Source organism: Rhineura floridana, chromosome 4 (genome assembly GCF_030035675.1).
Source record: "Rhineura floridana isolate rRhiFlo1 chromosome 4, rRhiFlo1.hap2, whole genome shotgun sequence".
Classification (NCBI taxonomy): domain Eukaryota; kingdom Metazoa; phylum Chordata; class Lepidosauria; order Squamata; family Rhineuridae; genus Rhineura; species Rhineura floridana.
The window spans coordinates 43,530,671-43,550,631 of record NC_084483.1 but is presented as its reverse complement, the minus strand read 5'-3'; the positions used below and the strand labels follow the sequence as shown (position 1 = coordinate 43,550,631).

At 49.0% G+C, this 19,961-nt stretch overlaps 1 protein-coding gene across 1 annotated transcript in view; it reads left to right on the top strand.

The window, feature by feature from the left end:
- Positions 1–12,388: 12,388 nt before the first annotated feature.
- The window catches only part of ERICH1 (glutamate rich 1), an 80,067-nt gene continuing 72,494 nt past the window's right edge, over positions 12,389–19,961 (top strand). Inside the window, exon 1 of the mRNA XM_061622888.1 lies at positions 12,389–12,661. Coding sequence (XP_061478872.1) covers positions 12,637–12,661 — 25 coding nt within the window. The 5' untranslated portion in view covers positions 12,389–12,636. The remainder of the gene's footprint in view (positions 12,662–19,961) is intronic.

The window sequence follows — 19,961 nt, the reverse complement described above, 5'->3', positions numbered from 1 at the left end:
TCAAACAAAGATTTGTACTTCAGGTGTATCGTACCAGTGAAAGTACAAATAATCGTACTTCCGGGTTGTTGTTTTTAAAATGAAACTTATTGGTAGAACAAACTGAGCATGCTCAGCTGCCAGGTAACGAGACGGAGTGGGAATGTCAAATTAGAGGGTGTGATCTTTAGGAAATGCGTGATTGATGCTTCCCCTCAAATGTGACTAGAAAACGCCATGTTTTCAGCTGGCAATGATCCTTTACTATAGATGGTACAAACAGAAAATGGAGGTAAAAACAGCATCTTTAGCTCAAAGTTATGCTCCCATGTGGATAAGCCCTTTGTTTCCAGTCCTCTGATCATCCTTGTTGCCCTCTTCTGAACCTGTTCCAGTTTGTCTGTATCCTTCTTAAAGTGTGGTGTCCAGAACTGGATGTAGTACTCAAAATGAGGCCTAACCAGAGCCGAATAGAGGGGAACTAACAATTCACGTGATTTGGAAACTATACTTCTGTTAATGCAGCCTAAAATAGCATTTGCCATTTTGACAGCCACATTGCACTGTTGACTGATATTCAGCTTGCGATCAACAATTACAATTCCACCCCATGGCCACAATCCATCTCAAGTTAAGCATGTTTCAGTCCAACTGCTTTCCACAAGAGACTATGTATGTGCCTAACTCTCTCTCACTGAAATCAATGGATTTAAATATGTCACATTTTGGTTGGATCACATCCAGGGTCACCCTACAAGGCAAACTGAGAAAACTACCTGTCAGCTCTACACTGCGTCAGCAGTGCCGGTGGGGGGCTGGAAATTCCTGGGTGGTTGGCAGGGAAGCAAAGTCCTTAGCCAGCAGTCTGGTCATAAATCTGCCAGGTCTAGGAGGAGGGGAGCTGATAAGGGCCAGGCTTGTCCGAAGCGTACTTGCCGAGTCAGGAGTCCGGAAGTGAGGTCAGTAGAGGTCTGGGATCAAGTGCCAAGGGGTCAGTCCGAAAGAGGGTGCCAGGAAACTAGGAACACACAAGCCACGCCTGACGTTGCAGTCAGCAACAAGCTGCAGCCAAGGTGTGCCTTATAAGGAGCAAGGTTGACAGCAGGTGTGAGTCCTCAGCGTTTGGGCCTGAAGGAGACAGGCCTGCCTCTCTTCTGCCTGACCTTCTGCTGTCTACGTTCTGCAGGTGAGGGGGGAGTATCCTGTTCACTGTCTGTGTCTGGCTGCAGGGACTCTGAAGTATCTGGGGTGCTCTGCAGCTGAGGGGGAGAAGGAGCTGGATTCTCAGGAGGCTCCTCCATGTCTCCTTCTGAGTCTGCTGCTCCTGGGTCTGCTGCTGTTACTCCCAAGTCGTCCTCATCTGAGGAGTCCTCTGACGGGGGCATGACACCATCCCCCGCCCCATGACCAACCCTCCGCCTCCCGCCGGGGCCCGGCTTATCCGGGTAGCGCTGGTGGAAGCGCCAGACCAGACGAGGAGCATGCACCTGCGCCGCATCTTCCCATGAGCGTTCCTCAGGGCCGTACCTCTGCCAGTCTATGAGGTACTGGAGGCGGCCTCGATGCCTCCGGGAGTCCAGGATCTGCGCCACTTTGAATTCCTCTTCCCCGTTGACTTGTATCGGTGGTGGGGGCTGTGGTTTACTACTCAAGGGGTGAGGTGGGAGAGCGGGAGTCAGCAGTGATCTATGGAAGACAGGGTGAATGCGGAAGGAGGCAGGGAGTTGGAGCCGGAACGCCACCAGGTTAATTTGCTGGGTGATCCGGAAGGGACCTACGTTCCGAGCCTCCAGCTTGTGAGACGGCCGTTGCGAACGCAGGAATTTGGTCGAGAGCCATACCCGGTCCCCTACCTTCAGCGGCGGGCCTGGTTGGCGGTGGCGATCAGCAAAGCACTTATACGCGTCCTTGGCCTGCTCCAGCTGCTCCTTCAGGACTGCCTGAAGGGCCTGCAACTCCTGCAGCATGACATCCGCAGCGGGGACCGGCGACAGGGGTCGCACTGAGGGGAAGAATCAGGGGTGGTAGCCGTAGGAGGCAAAGAACGGTGTCTGGCGCGTGGAGGCGTGCACGGAGTTATTATACGCGAACTCCGCCAGCGGTAACAGATCCACCCAATTGTCCTGTTGGAAGCAGGTGTAACACCGCAAGTATTGTTCGACGGTGGCATTGGTACGTTCTGTTTGTCCATCTGATTGAGGGTGGTGGGCGGAGGACAAGTGGATCTGGACGTTCAGGGCCCGAAACAGGGCCTGCCAGAACCGGGCGGTGAACTGGGCTCCTCGGTCAGAGATCAGGTGGTCGGGGAGGCCGTGCAAACGGAAGACCTGGGCCAAAAATAGTTGCGCAGTTTCTGGGGCAGAGGGTAGTCCGGCACAGGGGAGGAAATGGGCCATCTTGGTGAACAGGTCTACGACTACAAGGATGGTGGTCATTTCCCGGGAGGCTGGCAAGTCCATGATAAAATCCAGGGAGACCGAGCGCCAGGGCCCGGGGGGGGGGTAGGCAGTGGGAGCAGGAGCCCCGGGGGCTTGCCGGGGTGGCTCTTGGCTCGCTGGCAGGTATCACAGGCCGCTACATAGTCCTTGACGTCCGCTTGGACCCGGGGCCACCAGAAATCCCGTAGGACCAGGTGGAGGGTCTTATACGTTCCAAAATGCCCTGCCGGCTGGGTGTCATGGCAGAGGTGGAGCACCTCTCCCCGCAGAGCTCCCAGGGGAACGTACAACCGGTTCCGGTGGTACAAGAGGCCCTGATGCAAGGAAAAGGGGCTGTCCCGGGCGGGCGTCCCCGACTGGAGCTCTCACTGCTGGGCCAGGGCATAGGGGTCCTTTTGCTGTTGCTCCTGCACCCGGTCCAGGAGGGGTTGTGGTTGGTGGGTAGCGGCGAAGTTCTCTGGGCGGAGGATTGGGCGAAGGGGGCGATCGACCTGCTCGGCTCGGTATTCCGGCTTGCGAGAGAGCGCGTCTGCTAGGGTGTTTCGGTGGCCAGGAAGATAGGTGACCGTGAACTAGAACCGGGAGAAAAACAGGGACCACCGGATCCGGCGTTGGTTCAGCCGTCGGGCGCTTTGCAGGTGCTCCAGGTTTCGGTGGTCCGTTCGTACCTGGACCGGATGGCGTGCCCCTTCCAGGAGAAGATGCCAGGTCTCGAAGGCTACTTTGATGGCCAGTAATTCCTTCTCCCAAATGGTGTAGTTCTGTTCCGAAGCGTTGAGTTTCTGGGAGTGGAATGCACAGGGGAGCAGGGACTGCTTGCTCCCCACCGGCTGGAGTAGGACCGCAGCCACGGCCTTATCAGATGCATCGGCCTCTACTATGTAAGGTCGGGTGGGGTTGGGTTGCTGGAGGATGGGTTCAGACGTAAAGGCGTGTTGGAGGCGCCGGAAGGCCTGTTGAGTGGCCTCCGTCCAAACAAACTTCTCTTTGCCTCGAAGCAGGTCTGATATAGGTGTGGTGAGTTCGGAGAAGTGGGAGATGAACTGGCGGTAATAGTTGGCGAAGCCCAAGAAGCGCTGCACATCTTTGGGGCTTCGAGGAGCTGCCCAGTGGAGGATGGTCTCAATTTTGGCGGGGTCCATCTGGATACCTGAGGGCGAGATCCGATGGCCTAGGAAATCCACGGTCGTGAGGTCAAAGGCACATTTTTCTAGCTTGGCGAAGAGGCGGTTCTCCCGCAGGCGCTGCAGCACCGCCCGAACATGCTCCTTATGTTCCGAGGGGTTCCGCGAGTAGATCAGGATGTCATCCAAGTAGATCACCAGGAAGCGGTCTAGGAGGTCCCGGAAGATGTCGTTCATGAAGCGCTGGAAGATGGCAGGGACGTTGCACAAGCCAAACGGCATCACGGTGTACTCAAAGTGCCCATAACGGGTGCGGAAGGCCGTCTTCCACTCATCGCCTTCCCGCATACGCACCAGGTTGTAGGCCCCTCTCAGGTCTAGTTTGGTGAAAATGCGAGCACCCCGCAGCCGCTCTAATAGTTCTGGGATCAGGGGCAAAGGGTAGCGATTCCGAACTGTAATCTGGTTGAGGGCGCGGTAGTCATTGCACAGCCGGAGTTCCCCACATTTCTTTTTGACAAAGAGGACAGGGGCGGCTGCAGGGGACGTGGAAGGGCGAATGAACCCTCGGCGCAGGTTCTTGTCTAGGAACTCTCTGAGGGCTGCCAGTTCGGGTTCTGACAGGGAGTAAAGCCGGCCCACGGGAATCTTGGCTCCGGGTAGCAGATCAATGGGACAGTCATAAGGACGATGGGGCGGCAACTGGTCTGCCTCTTGCTTCCCAAACACATCCGCGAACTCCCGGTACTGTTCCGGTAAGGCCTTGAGCGCGGAGCTTGCCTCCCGGGTCATCAGGATGCACTCCTTCGGCCTCCAGCAGTTGGCTTGGCAATAGGGGGATCCGAGGATCAGTCGGCCCGTGGACCACTGGATGATGGGGTCATGCCGCTGGAGCCATGCCAGGCCCAGCACAACCGGGAAGTGGGGTGCGGCCACCAGATAGAACTGGAGGCTTTCCTGGTGCTCCCCCAGGGCCATGTCGAGCGGCACTGTCTCCTGTACTACAGGGCCCGAGGCGAGAAGCCGGCCATCAATAGTCTCCACCAGGAGGGGGCGGTGAATGGGTTGACTAGGAACCCGGTGGAGCTTGGCAAAGGACACGTCCATAAAATTGCTGGTGGATCCCGAGTCCAGCATGGCGGGTACTTGTAGGGTCCCCCTTCCGGGGACTGTCAGTGTGATCAACACGGTCAGATGCTTGGGTGGTGAGGAACTGAGGTGGCAGGCCCCTTGAACCACGAGGTTGCCCTGGCTCAGGGGCCTATGAAGGCCAGGGCATGGACGTTTCCCAAGGCAGGGGCTGTGGGTCGTTTCGCGGAACACTGGGCTGCAAAATGTCCCGGGGCCCCGCAATACAGGCAGAGGCCCTGTTGCCGGCGTCAGCAGCTTTTCGGCCGCAGAGAGATGTGGCCGAGCCCCTCCCAGCTGCATCGGTTCTGCCGGGGGTGTAGGGTCCTTGCCGACGGGCTCCGAGGGCCCAGCCACTGGGGCTGATGCTCTGTAGACTGGCCGGGGTCGGTTGGCAGCACGCCTGCTTTCCAGCCTCCCATCAATCTGGAGACACAGGCGTATGAGGGTGTGCAGGGTTCCAGGGCGCTCCACCCTAGCTAGCTCATCCAGAAGCTCATCCGACAACCCCTCCTGAAATTGGTCCATGAGAGCTGCTTCGTTCCAGCCCAGGTTTTGTTGTAATAAACGAAAGTCTGTTACATATTCCCCCAAGGGGCGTCGGCCTTGCCGCAGCCTGCGTATCCGGTGGTTGGCTGTAGCTGATTGGACTGGGTCCTCGAACATAGCCCTCAGTTCTCTGGTGAAGGCGGCTAAGTCCTTGAGCACGGGGCTCCGCTCGAGTAGGGGCGTGGCCCATCTAGCTGCGGCCCTGGTGCACAGGTTAATCAAGAATCCCACCCGGGTCTTATCATCTGGGAAGGCCTCTGGTCGTAACTTCATGAAGAGCTGGGCCTGGGCCAAGAAGGCTGGGAGCTGGTCAGAAGCCCCAGTAAATTTCTCTGGGAGAGTCACAGGGCACTTGGCTCTCCCTGTAGGGAGAGGGGGTGGGGCTGCTGCTAGCTGGGTTTGCAAGCCTTGGACGGCCAACAACAGCTGGTCTACTTGTGAGCGCAGGAGCAAGTTTTCCTGCTGGAGTTGCTCCATGGTCAGCACTTCCCCCACTCCCTCGTTTGCCTGCTTTGTTTTGGGCTGACTGCAAACTGTCAGCTCTACACTGCGTCAGCAGTGCCGGTGGGGGGCTGGAAATTCCTGGGTGGTTGGCAGGGAAGCAAAGTCCTTAGCCAGCAGTCTGGTCATAAATCTGCCAGGTCTAGGAGGAGGGGAGCTGATAAGGGCCAGGCTTGTCCGAAGCGTACTTGCCGAGTCAGGAGTCCGGAAGTGAGGTCAGTAGAGGTCCAGGATCAAGTGCCAAGGGGTCAGTCTGAAAGAGGGTGCCAGGAAACTAGGAACACACAAGCCACGCCTGACGTTGCAGTCAGCAACAAGCTGCAGCCAAGGTGTGCCTTATAAAGAGCAAGGTTGACAGCAGGTGTGAGTCCTCAGCGTTTGGGCCTGAAGGAGACAGGCCTGCCTCTCTTCTGCCTGACCTTCTGCTGTCTACATTCTGCAGGTGAGGGGGGAGTATCCTGTTCACTGTCTGTGTCTGGCTGCAGGGACTCTGCTGTATCTGGGGTGCTCTGCAGCTGAGGGGGAGAAGGAGCTGGATTCTCAGGAGGCTCCTCCATGTCTCCTTCTGAGTCTGCTGCTCCTGGGTCTGCTGCTGTTACTCCCGAGTCGTCCTCATCTGAGGAGTCCTCTGACAGGGGCATGACACCACTTCAGGTGGTGGGCATAACATTGTGTGAATTGGTACACACATAAACCCAAGTGGCAAGCCTGCCTCTTGCCTTCACTGGTCTGTCCAGCCCTGCCACACAATCTGGTGTCCCAGGAAGCCCTCTGCTTCAACCACCTCTCTTGCTCTAGGAAGAGCCAAGGGGATTCCTAAGAATGAAGCATTCTGGGCAGAGTGGCCATAAGACAACAGTAACATTAAACTTTCCCTGCTAATTTTAGGCATCATATTTAGCTACAGTAGCAAACTGCAGTGATGGCACAGGCAGTCTCATAGCCACTCTATCTAGAATGCTTCACTCTGAGGAAGGGCTCCTTTGGCTCTTCCTAGAAAGAGGCACAGGGTCTCACTGGTGCTACTGCCACTAAAGCAGCAACAGAAGAAGGAAGCGGGGATGGAGGCTTGTGCTAATGCAGAGGTGGGAAACCTCAGGCCTGGGGGCCAAATGCAGCCCTCCATCTGGTCTATCTGGCCCTTGAAACTCTCTCCAGGCCAGATACCTAACGGGCCCTGTTTCATGCTCTGCTTTTGCCTGCCTACAATGTGCCCTTGAACTCTGGTCATGCCTTTTGCTTGCCTGGATGGAGAATAGACAGAGGCATGCAAGTATGTGTAGAAACTAACCTACGTAAAAAGGTAAAATTTACATTTCTTGCTCCACCCATTTTGCCTTCTTTCTCCATTCATTACTCGCAACTTTGGAAGGTTTTGAATGGGTCTGTGACCGTATATTAATGAACAACAACTTTAGAAGGTTGCTCATAAGGGAATGAGGCCCTAGGGCTGAAAAAGGTTCTTCAACCTTGTGCTAAAGCCATGAAGAAGAGGAAGAGGGTGGCAGTTCATGTGGTGCGGTCTCTTGCAGCAGCCCTGACCATGTCCTGTGCATTTATTGGTTTAATTAATAAAAATATAGCTGTGCTGGTTCATAAAAAAACAAAACAAAACTCCAGACTCCACAGTTGGGCAATACCTTTATTGGGACCAACCAAAATGTTACAAACATGTGGCAAACTTTCAAATTTTCATGAACTCTTCATCAGGCCAGCTGTTACACAAAGCAGGGGATGAAGAAGTGATGGCCACTCTCAAGAAAATAAAGTCTGTCTTGTAACCAGACAGCGTGGGACCAATCTGGGTTATAAGCCAGAGTTCTCAAGAGATGAGCAGCAGCCGTTATGTCTTCATGCCAGAACCCTAGGTGTGTAGCCTGATATTTGCAGCATCTGGGAGGGACTTACTCAGCCTTCAGTCTCCATTTTGAAAGCAAATCTACAAGTGGACCTCATGGCTACAACATCAATCTAATTTTTAAAAAATTATTTTCCTTATCACCCTCCTTTGTGTAACATCTTGCCTAAGGAGTTTTGGAGAACTTAAAAACTTGCCACACTTTTGTGACATTTTAGGCTGTGAACCTAACCCCATTTACCTAGAAGTAAGCTCCACTGAATGCATTAGGACTTACTTCTTAACCATGAGCATGGTTAAGATACGCTATTAACTAATGCAAGCATTGGGCAAATATATATAGGAGTAGTGCTTTTAGTAAGCAAAAGGTCTAAAGTAGTGCTCTGAATTAGATCTTTGAAAAATAACTATATGCCTCCAAATCATTATATATAAGCTGGTTCAGTGCTGAACAATATATTAAAATAAATGAGTCATGATATACTTACAAAATCTATTAAAGGCAGATAAATCTTCAAGCCTTAAAACATTGCTGCTGTGAGTGGGTGAGTGTTGTGAATATGAATATTTAGTGCAAATCATTGGAATATTGGAGTGAAAATGAAAGAAAAAGTTAACATAAAAGATCAAACTGATGAATAACGCACAACATTATGCAATGATACCTAATTATTAAACTGGCATTTCACAACTTACTTGTAACCCACCAAATTGAAAACAATCCACCAGCTGAGCATGGTGGTCCACTAGAAACAAAAAAACTTGCCAGGACTACCAGTCTTGGGCAGGAAAAGGGAGACTTGTCAATCAAGTGGCAAACCATAATACACTAAAAACATTCAGTTTAGAGGCTCACAATAAGTGGGACATGCCTAATGTGAAAAATCATACATCTTTATGAATATTCATGATAGGTAACCAACCTCACTGTTTCATGGCCTAGTGATCAGAATGTCTGCTATTTCTCTTTATTACAACTGGGCATTCTGAAACTTGAAACGCAACCATTAAGCCAGCTTCGCACAATTTTATTTCTCAACATTTTGGTTTTGATAATGCCACAGTGTAGGACTATGCTTACTGATAGCAAAGCTTGATATGAGTCACTAGAAGTCACCACAAGACAAGTTGGCAGCTACAGTAGCTACAACACCATGCTGATTAACCCCTTCTTCCTGAACTTCCAGCTCTCTTGACTTTTGCCTCTTAGGTGATCTGCTCTTTCCAAAGAAATGACCTTCCAGCAGAATGAGAAAGATCTGGCTTTTTGCTCCGACTTCCTCACAGGGTGAAGTCAGAAGAGGGAAAGACGCCCATCGGCTTATAATGTGTAGGCCAAGTGAGCCACGCCACTCGTGATTTATTTCCACGGTAAAGTACATGTGACTATAATTACAAGGGCTTACAATTCATGTCATCCAACTGCGTGTATAAATCAACAAGGAAGAGATTTTGGTTCTGCTCATTCGCTTAAATCCTGTTTGGGAAGAGGTTTATAAAGTTTGCTGAGCATGGCAGCGTGGGATTGCAAACCTTACTCCATCCCCTTGATCTGCTAAGGATGAAGGCGCTAGTGCCTCCTCATCATTCCCATTAATCACAGACGTGCCTGCCGTATTAATCCGTTGCCTTGGCTGGAAAATGCTTTCGCTACAAGACGCAGCCACTCGCGCGGTCACCCCTCAAAACCTTTAGCTACCGCAAGTACCGAGCCACGTGAGGAGGGCCACGCGAAGAATTAGAAGTCTGAGTATTTCTTGGGTAATGAACGCGGGTTAGTTTCATTCCCTTTGAGACTCTTAGTTGGGGGGGTGAGCCTGGGTTTGAGGGCTGCAAGCTGAGAGCAAAGGCTTCTCTGTTTGAAAATACTTCGCGGTCCGTTTGCAGCCCTCAAGCCCAGGCACTCGCTCCCACACCCCACCTAGAAGTCCTTCTGGAGGATGCAGACGTACCCCATCGCTTGCTGGCATAGCTAAGGGAACAGCAGGCGAAGAAGCCAGAATTCTGTTTGAGGGCGTAGAGTGGGTGGTGGCGGCTAAAAAGCTCCCCCCAAAAACAGTTCTCCAGCTTTTTTCCTCATAAAGCGACCCTTCCGTTTGGGATTGTTTGTTTTTTGAAGGGCAGAGTAAACGTTTCTCCTATTTTGCCTGTCAGGGAGAAAAAAAATCTGTCCCCGCACTCAATGCTCCCTGAAGTCACCAGAAACACGAGTGTGTGTGTGGGGGGGAGGTCGTTGCTCTTGGTTTCTCGCACGGCAACCCTCTTTTCCCAAGCTTCGGTCTGGCTCCACCGAATTGCACCATTATCAATTTTAGCAAACCGTGTCCAAAAAAGCACCCTGTCATCATCATGCCCTGTGAACCAAGACATGCGCAGCCACTGAGTTGCTCAAGCTCTTTATTCTCCTCTGTTGGCGGCTGAACTGAACCTCGACGGGCGGCCCAGCGTTTGCCTCTCAAATCCTCTCCGCAACCTCAGCGCAGGCCGAGCCCCTGGTCTGGGCAAGAGGGAAAGCAACGAGCGCCGGCCCGCAGCCTAGCAGCAGCACTGGATAGCGGTCCGCTGTTGTAACTAAAGGGAGCAATCGGGTGCGCAGCTTCCAGCAAAAGGGACACTGGACCGCAGCAGCCGCGGGAACATAGACCGCGCACGCACACACGTCCCTCTCGCCCAACACCTTCAGCGTAATCCATTCTTTTTCACTTGCGCATCTCGCAAGCCGCTTCGCACATGGACTCAAGGGTCTCCAATCCCAGCAAAATCCTCAAACATTCCCCCTTCATGAATGTTCATGGAGACCCCTCAATCTCAATTATCCCCCTAAGCTTAAAATCATAGGTGAATTGAGACCACCCGACAAAACCTCTATATCCTCCGCCAGTCCTTCAAATTATTTCTGGTAAAGACCCACACCCACACACAAACACTCAGGGGCACACACGGTCACTTCAAGACCCTCATTTTCCCAAAATGATTCTGAGTGGCTAGATACCCCACTCCTATCCTCCCACTTGCCACCAGTCATCCCCCTGTAAAGACCCCGCAACCCCCACGAATTACCTCAGCATCGTTCCTCTTTCCCTCGTATTAGAAACTCCACGTATACACCTTAACACCCCACATTAATTCTTGTCTATTACACACACACCATATGCACACACTGTCATTGCAACACTCTAATTTCCCCAAATCAGTTTTGGGTGACCTCCCTCTTTGACACCGCTAGTTCCGAAATGGTTACACCAGCACTTTCAGCAATTTCCCACTGTTACTCATTCTGGTTGCTTGGAGCGCCTCCCAACCTGTTCCGATCGCGCCCCCCCCTCCATAATACCCAACTTGCCTAAACATCTCTAGCCGTTCCTCAGTATGAATTTAGGTGAGCCGGAGGCCTCTCTCTCCTTCATTATACTTTCATTGCCAATGCCCTCAGATCATTCCAATATATGAATTGCTCCTGCCCCACTACGGTTCCCTCGGTCCCTCTTTTGTAGTAGCTCCCCACCGCCTTCCCCACCAGTGGCATAACAGACCCCCCAACTAATAACGAATACAGCTCCCGCCACAAATACAGCATATGGTTTATACCAGACGCACTCTTGGAATATCCCTAACATTCGCACCCTCACCCCCAAAAGTCGCTTGCATGAGTTGTGCCCACCCAGCCAATAACTCCCCAGCAGCAGCACCAAACTGCCCCACCTCCCAGCAGCAACAATCCCAGTAGTGACTGTACCCCACGCGATACTCCCCCCTCCATGTCTGAAATAACCGCAGCCCCCACTGAAACTACCGTTCCCTCTACCTCTTCAACATCCCCTCCCCGCACCCCAGGCTAGGAGAGAAACAGCCCCCGCAGCAGATGTATCGCCAACCCACCACAACCCCCTCGCCATGACTGACTGCCGTGTGGATCCTCGGGAGAAACCGAGACAAAGTAGATGCAACCCCCCCCCGCGTGCCCTCCAGCCATTTGATAGAAACAACCCTAGACGGACCCCCGTCACCCAATGACTGCAACAAGAAACCCAACACAGAGACAGTTCACGCCGAGACAAATCCCAACAGCAACACCAGCAGTTATAGGGCTCCCCTCTCAGCGCCCCCCCAATCCCCAGAGCAGTTGGAACCCTACCAGTTCTTTCCATCTCCTCATCAACCCCCCCGCACCCCCTTCCACACACTCTCTGAGAGAGTTTGCAGTACTCGCCCAGCACAGTCCAGGATTTTGCTTGTTTGTTACCCTCAGCACAGGTTGCACGGGGAAGGGGCTGTAGCAGCGCTCAGCTGCCTCCTCCCGCACTCTCTCCCCCCCTTTCCCCCCTTCTTGGGACTTGTGCTATTTGATCATTAGCTGCCCATATCTTTGAAGCTCTTACCTTTTTCAGCGCGGACATTCTAGTGCATTATTCATTTAGCAGATAGTGGGTTGCATGCTGGGCTCAGCGAGTCAGGTGAAGGAGAAGCCGGGGCAGAAGGAGGTAACAGTGGTAGTAACAGTGGTGAAGGATGAAGATGAAGAAAAGCAGAGGCGTTATGTATAACATTATCTTCTTTGCTGTATATGTGTCTCGCGCGCGCGCGCACACACACACCACACATTAAGGTAACTGCGCCGCTTAATATTCCCCTCTCTCGCTCTCCATGCGCTGGTGCTGCCGGTGCTGCTGCTTAAGAGACTGTGTGCTGAGCTTGCTTGCCGCCGCCGCCGCCGTCAAAACCACCCTCCAGGCAGAATTCTCACGCTCTGCGCAAGCGCATTCTATCCCTCCTCACCCCTCCTCTCCCGTGCTCAGCAGGCGCGGCATGGTTCGGTCCAAGGCTCAGCGGCCATAGAGAAAAGATCTGTTTCGCAATTCAAACGCGAGCTTTGGGACCGCCCCCTCTTTCCGATCGGAACCAATAGGAACCCCTCTTCCCTGCTAATAGACACGCCCGCCTGGAAGAAGGAAGCTGGGAGTGAGGTTGTGCAGAAAGAGAACGTGCAGGGCTGCTTCCTCACCGGACAGAAGGCACGTTTTGTAGAGACGTGTGACTTCGCGCGCTGCTTTCGAGAACGATGGCTCTTAGCAAGAGAACAGAAGGTGAGGTCCGGAGCGAAAGGGGTGGGGGGAGAGAGGGAATAGCTATATGGAAACGTATTATACAATGGGAAGGGGTGCAGGCTATAGGGACGTGGTTTCGGCTCCGGAATAGCAAGGTTTTGTTGGCTTTTCGCAAAGAGAACTGTGGAGAAGGAAGCAGACCATTCCCTGTTAGCTTAATTTCAGCCGTTGGGTGTATCGTGGACGTGTATGGCGAATCCAGGGATTGGGAATGATTACTAGACAAGTGGTCAGCTGCCAACAGGCAGGCATAAACAAAAGGTTTACCTGATATTAAGGGCGTGGGATGGGACATTTCCAAGAAGTCTATGGCGAGAGGGATTTTGAAGCCTTTTTGTGTGTATGTGTGCGTGAGAGATAATTTAAGCGGCTTCTAGGGACTCTAAACCTACGATTGGCAAACAAAGGAAAGGAGCTGATGTCTGTGAGGTTGACATATGAAAAGTAGCACAAATTAGGGCTGCCATGGAGTTGCTTTGTCTACCTTATGAACTTGTATAAAGCCCCTAGGATTCTAAGATAGGATACAAGACTGGCACCTACCCACTGCTTCCTACAGACATTGGATTAAAGAAATAGGTTGGAAAGGGCGCTTGCAGTTATTTGAAGGAAATAATCTGAAAAAGTTCTAAGAGATCTTAAGCAAAGGTGGTCGTTGGATGCTGAAAATGGTGTGAGTTGGTGATTTTGGGTGGAAATCTGTATGTCATTTCCTTATTTTCCTAATGAAATTTCAAAGATTCATAAAAGCATATGGTAACACAAAGATAATATTTCAAGCACAGGTGGGAACATCCTAGGTGTGAATTGGCTTGCATTACCAAATAACAAGTTTGCTGGAAATGGCAATGAATCCACATTCTATAAATAAGTCTAGCTACTAAGCGTAAGAGGACATGCGATAGTCACCAGAATTCTGTTGTTGTACTCTCTAGCCTTGTAATATGGAGATATGTGAGTGTTGTGATGTGTGGAGGTATCCCAAATGCCGGGGGGGGATTGGGAGTATTCTAAATGAAATTGTAGTGGAGTCTGAAGTACAAATTAAAATATCTCCTGAAACTGTACAGGGGTGTGTGTGTTGGGAGCATCATGAGATAGATCTTTAAAATCCTACTTTTGGAGTTCTCAGGGTTTCAAATGACCACTGGGTCTATTAATGATAAAGTAGCAAGTGATCTTGAAGATGATGCACTTATTAGCCTAGTTTGGGTCAAGAAGCATTGTTGTGTACTGATGTTCCACTTGTGGGGGATGACATCATTATAACTGGGAAATGTATTCCTATAACATGACAAGAATGGAACATCAGTAATGCATATTGGAAAATCTTGGCAGAAGATCTAAGTTTCTTTTTGGGCAGAGGTATTTATACCAAAGCAAGTGAGGGAGAGGAACAAACAGGGTCAGTGCAGGAGCATCATGGAACTGTGTATGTGTAAGGTCTGGATAGGTATGGTGTTCTGGTTGCCTGAACCATTATGATTGCTGAGTAACAAGGAGGGTCTTCTTAGGGCCAAACTATACATTATGTTAAATGTGCAGGGTGCAACTGCTTATAGATCTTTTATCTCTCTTTACCTAATTACAGGTACTGGTGACAGATCTCTTTGGGAACGTAGCATGAGGGAAGGAGAGGTCTCACCCACCTACCCACCTCCAACTACAGTCCTGGTAAAATACCCACATACCCCTTTTTTAATTAAAAAAAGATTATCATACAGAACACAGGCACAACACTAAAAAGAATAAGAGCAGCAAAACACCACACCTCCATACCAATACAGAGTCCACCTTCAAAACACACATATCTGTGAGGCTTGGTGGAAAACAGACTACTGTTGGGGACAATGGGAGATTTTCAAGTTAATAATAATAATAATAATAATAATAATTTATTTGTTGGTTGCCTATCTGTCCAGGTTAGTGGACACTCTAGGTGACTTACAGTAACAAAAAGCTATACATAATATACATATACAAAAACAAACCACAGTCCTAAACAATTTAAAACCAATTTCCAATTAAAACATCATAAAATTAATCCTCCTTAATCCCCCCCCCCAAAAAAGCAGCACACAAAAAACAAACAAACACCCAGGCCACCCCAGCCAGCCGGCTTATGTAGCCCTCCAAAGAGGGACAGGTGGTAGCAATCAGTCCCAGCTGGCTGGGTACCTGGGGCCTGGTCCTGCAGGATGCAGGTCTGCCAGGCAGAAGTCCCACAGGGAAGGGTGGTGGAGGGGGTGATCCCACAGCAGCAGCAGCAGCAGACTCTCCTTCCCTGGGCGGCGATGTTCTCTTCCTGCAGGCCCTGGGTTAAAACTCTCTTCCCCTCATACTGCAGTTCCAGGGGAGAAGGACACTCTCCCATAACTAAGGAAATAAGGGAGGAAAAAGCCAAAAGATGTAGTTGCATACTGTGCATTTAGCATAATATGTAGTTTGATTCCAGTTTTGAATTCCAAATTTTGGATCATCATCCATGTTTTAAAGCAAGGCTAGAGATTTGGCCCCTGCTCTTCTGCTAGCTGGATGGAGATTGGATGAATTTCTCCCAGTTGGATGGAGATGAAGTAGTAGCCCAGCAGAAAAATGAAGGCATTAGAGTGCACAGATTGCTGTGGAAGATCAAGGAACTCATGATGGCACTACAGGTTGGTAAAACATAATGGTTAATCAAACTCAGAGTAGACCCATTGAAATCAGTGGACCACTTTTGAGTAGGACTTAGTTGGATATTACAGATAGGGGTGGGGTTTTTTGGGGGGAAAGAAGTTTTTGTTCTTGCCAGGCTGTTGAATGGCCAAACGGAGGTGTGTGTTCATAATGGCTTTGTGCAAAAAAGAGTTGGATGTAACATAAGGTATTTACATATAGCTAGAATTATTGTTCCTTGTGGGCAATGAGAGTAAAACCTGTTCTAACAGAGAACAGGTAGTTTTTGCCGCTGCTTGCTTCTTCTGTCTTTACTGCATTAAGCCTTCTGCTTTGGCCACTCGCATTGCATAGTGAAGAATTGGGGAGTCAAGGGGCTGAGGGATGTACTTGAGATGACAGCAAGGTGGACCACCTCAGTAACAACTGACAGGTTGAGATGCACCCTGAGAAAAAGAAAATGGCATTTATTACACAGAAGTGTCTTCGTAATCCATTTTGGACTCTGTAGCTTGCCCATCACTTTCTAAAGGTCAGTGGAAGTAGAACTTGCTGACTTGCTATGGGCTATGCGTCTAGTACATGTAGGTAACTGCTCCTTGCCAGAACATGCAACCCATTTGGGGGAGATTGTTAGTGAAACTATCAAAAGGTTGTTTCATAAATCCCAGGTTCAGTATTTAAGACACCTGAGTAGCAACAAACCCAGGAAAATGGTATGTATGGGTACATTCAAGCAAATGTGGCACAGATACAAAGCTTTCTGGATTTGGCGTTATACTGCAGGCATTATAATACCCAAACTTACAGACATAGCTGAGTGTGATTTGTGTAGATGGGAGCAGGTGTGGACCTAGGGTCATGTTCTCCCCAGAGTGTCCCCTCTCCCTGGTACTTATATGGTGACACTATCCATCATGCATCACTGCCAGTCCTGTCCTATCCCTCATTGTGACTCTCTTGACTAGTCTCCTTTCAGTGCTGCATCATTAAAAGAAAAAGTAGAGCTGGCCCTGGCACAACTTCTCTTCTTCCCCCCCCATCCCTTTTCAGTACACAGTACTGAAAGGGGACAGACTGGCCAACTCTTCAGCAGCTGCCATCTTCTTTCTCTCAAATGCTTCTGATCCTCAGTGTAGTGTGAGAGTCAGTGTGATGTAATGGTTAGAGTGTTGGACTAGGACTCAGAAGAGCAGGGGTCAAATCTTCAGTCAGCCATGAAGCTTGCTGGGTGACCTTGGGCTAGTCTCAGTCTCTCAGTCTAACTTACCTCACAGGGTTGTTATGAGGATAAACTGGAGATGGGGGAGAACCATGTACATCACCTTGGGCTCCTTGGAGGAAAGGTGGGATATAAATAGTGTAGCTGGGTGCCACACCTAGGGGCACTTGGGGAAGAAAAAAGGATGGAGCCACTTGGACTAGTGCTTTCTTTACAGCTCCAACCTTATAATTGCATTAAAAATATATTTTTTTAAAAAAAATCTGGTGTGGACCCTGGCATTTGCCTGACCATGCCGCTTACTAACTCCAGGCCTGGATTGTGTCAAGTCTTTTCAGGAATTGAATCACAATGATTACTGCTCTAACAGCAGCCTTTTCTGATTTTCAGAGAGTGTTTTAGACACAGATCCAGTGGGATAAGAACTGTGGTTATTATCTTTGCTTGGAGGGCAGGAGAGTGATAGCTTATTATGCCAATATCACACTTTCTAAACAGGAGCATAAATATTCCACAGCAGGCACATGGAATTACTGGCTGTACTAAGTTTTTTCTCATCAGTGAACCACTGTTTGCGAAAATATATACCCTGTGGGAGTGGCAGCTGGTGGGCCCATGTCACTGGGGCAGTGGAATGCACTCTTGGTTTTAGTCTGAACTTTCAAGGAGCTGTTCAAGGTGCTTCAACAGCACCTTGAACATTCGGACTAAAACCTGGAGTGCATTCCACTGCCCCAGTGACATGGAACCACCAGCTGCTGTTGCCCTGTGGACTGCTCATGAAAAAATGGAGATGGACTGCTTTCAAGTCAATTCAGACTTATGGAGACCCTATGAATAGGGTTTTCATGGTGACTGGTATTCAGAGGTGGTTTACCATTGCCTTCCTCTGAGGCTCCTTCCTCTGAGGCTGAGAGGCATGTCATTTAAAAATGGTTGCATAAGTCTCTGGTGACGTGAAGCTGTCTAGGTGGTTGAAATGCTTGAGACAGCTTGATTACAAGGTTACCTATACATAGGCCAGGAATGTGGCATAGGAATTATGCATGTTTTCTAGTGCTGAGGAATCAAAGAGATGGCTCCAGCAGTAGGAGCTTGAGAATGTGACCATTTTACCTTTAACTTTTCTGGAAGAAGGAAAAGCTGCTGTGCAGCCAGAATTTGCTAAGGATGAAGGGGCATAGCAAGAGCTGGCCCTGCAGGTTGAACAAAATGAAGATGTTATTCTAGCGCATAGCACAATGATCTAAGGGTGGGGAAATAATCGTTAGGCTTGAATCTGTCAAAAAGAATTGAGGTATGCTGCAAGGTTATGCAACAATATATACTGGTTCCTGTGTCAGTGTTAACTTTTCCACAGAAATTAGTGAAACAAGGCAAAAGTGCATGTTATAGCAGAGATTAATTGCTTGGATTTTGTAGTATCTTGTCTTTCAAGAACACAGCTGGCAAATTGGCTTTGAAAAAGGGGGCAGTGTGAATCTTTCCATCCTTGAGCAGTTTTTCTGCCAAAATCCCCCCTCAAATGTCTTTCCCCATGGGGAGCAGAAATATAGATGCCTGAGGTTGGTCTCTTTTCCCCCCATTCCTCCTTTTGTGCCTTCAGTGTGTTTTCCATATTTTGCACAGCCTTCAAACTTTCTCAATCTACAACATTGCTAACCCTTATAATCTCTTTCTGTGTTGCTTTCAGTTCATTTGCATCATTAACACTGAATTGTCAAATTGTTAATTACTGGGGGGTGGGGAGGTCTTGTTTTCCCCCCCCCCTTGCTTTCTTTTTATCTGAAAAAGATGCCTGTGACTTAATCTTGGTTGATAGAAGCTTGCCTTCCTAGTCTGGTTTTTCTTTTAAGCACTATGTAATTTTGTAGAACGTTGTTGGTGTTGTTTGCTGTTTGCATATTAATAGGCAGTAGACAAATATTTGAGAAGCAATAGCAGTGATACTTGCACTTTCTCTAAGTAGATTCATCTAACTCTTCCACACACACACACACACAAAAATCAATTATGAGATAACTTTTTTTTGAATACTCTTGCGGTGGAGACTCGCATAGAACTTGGTAAGGAAAAGAGACCAAGAGGAATTTGCTTGGCCGTGTGTGTGTGTGTGTATATATATTATTTTATTTATTTATTGAATTTATATACCACCTTTCTGCCAAGACACTCAAGGTGGTTTACAATTTTAAAATGCTACAAGAAATAAATGATAGAAATGTAAAGTTGTCTCTCTTGTGAGGAGCAGTCCAACTATATATGTATAGTTATATGTACATATGTTAGTGTTGACCTCATTAAGTGCTGAATTTTCCTATGGCTCAATTCTTTGTGAGAATTTTTGGACCATCACAAACCCAACTTTTATTACAAGCTGAAAAGTGAAAGGACTTGGTGAGATGGGAGCAGAGGTAGCCTAGGTTTGCCCTGGAAGAAGTGGCCCTATGAATCTACCCTATGAATCACCTTGTGAGGTAATGGGTTGCACCTCACAAGGACTGGGAAGAATGTGTTTGGCCACAGCATGGAGTACCTCATCAGGAGAATTTGAAACTGAATCCTATGGCGGAGAGAGATGTAAACTTGGCGGCCACAACTGATAAAGGCTTGTGTGTGGTAACAGGAACTGAGAGAACGGCTCGAAGGGGGCCTAGTAATAGTTTTCATAAAAATGTAGGAAGGAAGCCAGGCTATAAATCACATGGTCTTTGATGTCTGTATACTAATGCCCAGAGTATGGGAAAAAGGATGAACTTGAATTCTTAATACAGGAGGATAAATACGACTTGATAGGGATAACTGAAACTTGGTGGGTTGACTCCCATGACTGGAATAGAAGGATATAACTTCTTCAAAAGGAACAGAAGGAATAGAAAAGGAGGCAGAGTTGCACTACATGTTAAAAATATATATCTCTGCACAGAAATATAGGAAGATGAGCTTGGTAGCTCCACTGAGAGTATCTGGATTAAAATTAATGGGGCAAGGAGTAAAAGGAACATGGTGGTTGGAGTCTACTACCGACCTCCCAATCAAGGAGAAGATGAGGATGAAACTTTTGCAGAGCAAATTGCCAATGTTTTGAGAAGGCATGATGTAGTAGTAATGGGGGGCTTCAATTATTCTGATATCTGTTGGGAGATAAATTCTACCAAGCATGTCCCCTCCAAGAAATTCCTTGTGTTGGAGATTTCTCCTATGAAACATAGAGGAAGGATCAACTATCCTTGACTTGATTCTAACCAATAGAGATGACTTAGTGGATGAAGTGACAGTTACAGAAAGTCTGAGGGAAAGTGACCATGTTATACAGGAGTTCTTAATTTTAAAGGAAGCAAAAGCTGAAAGTAGCCACACACATACCCTGGACTTCAGGAAAGCCAATTTTATTAAATT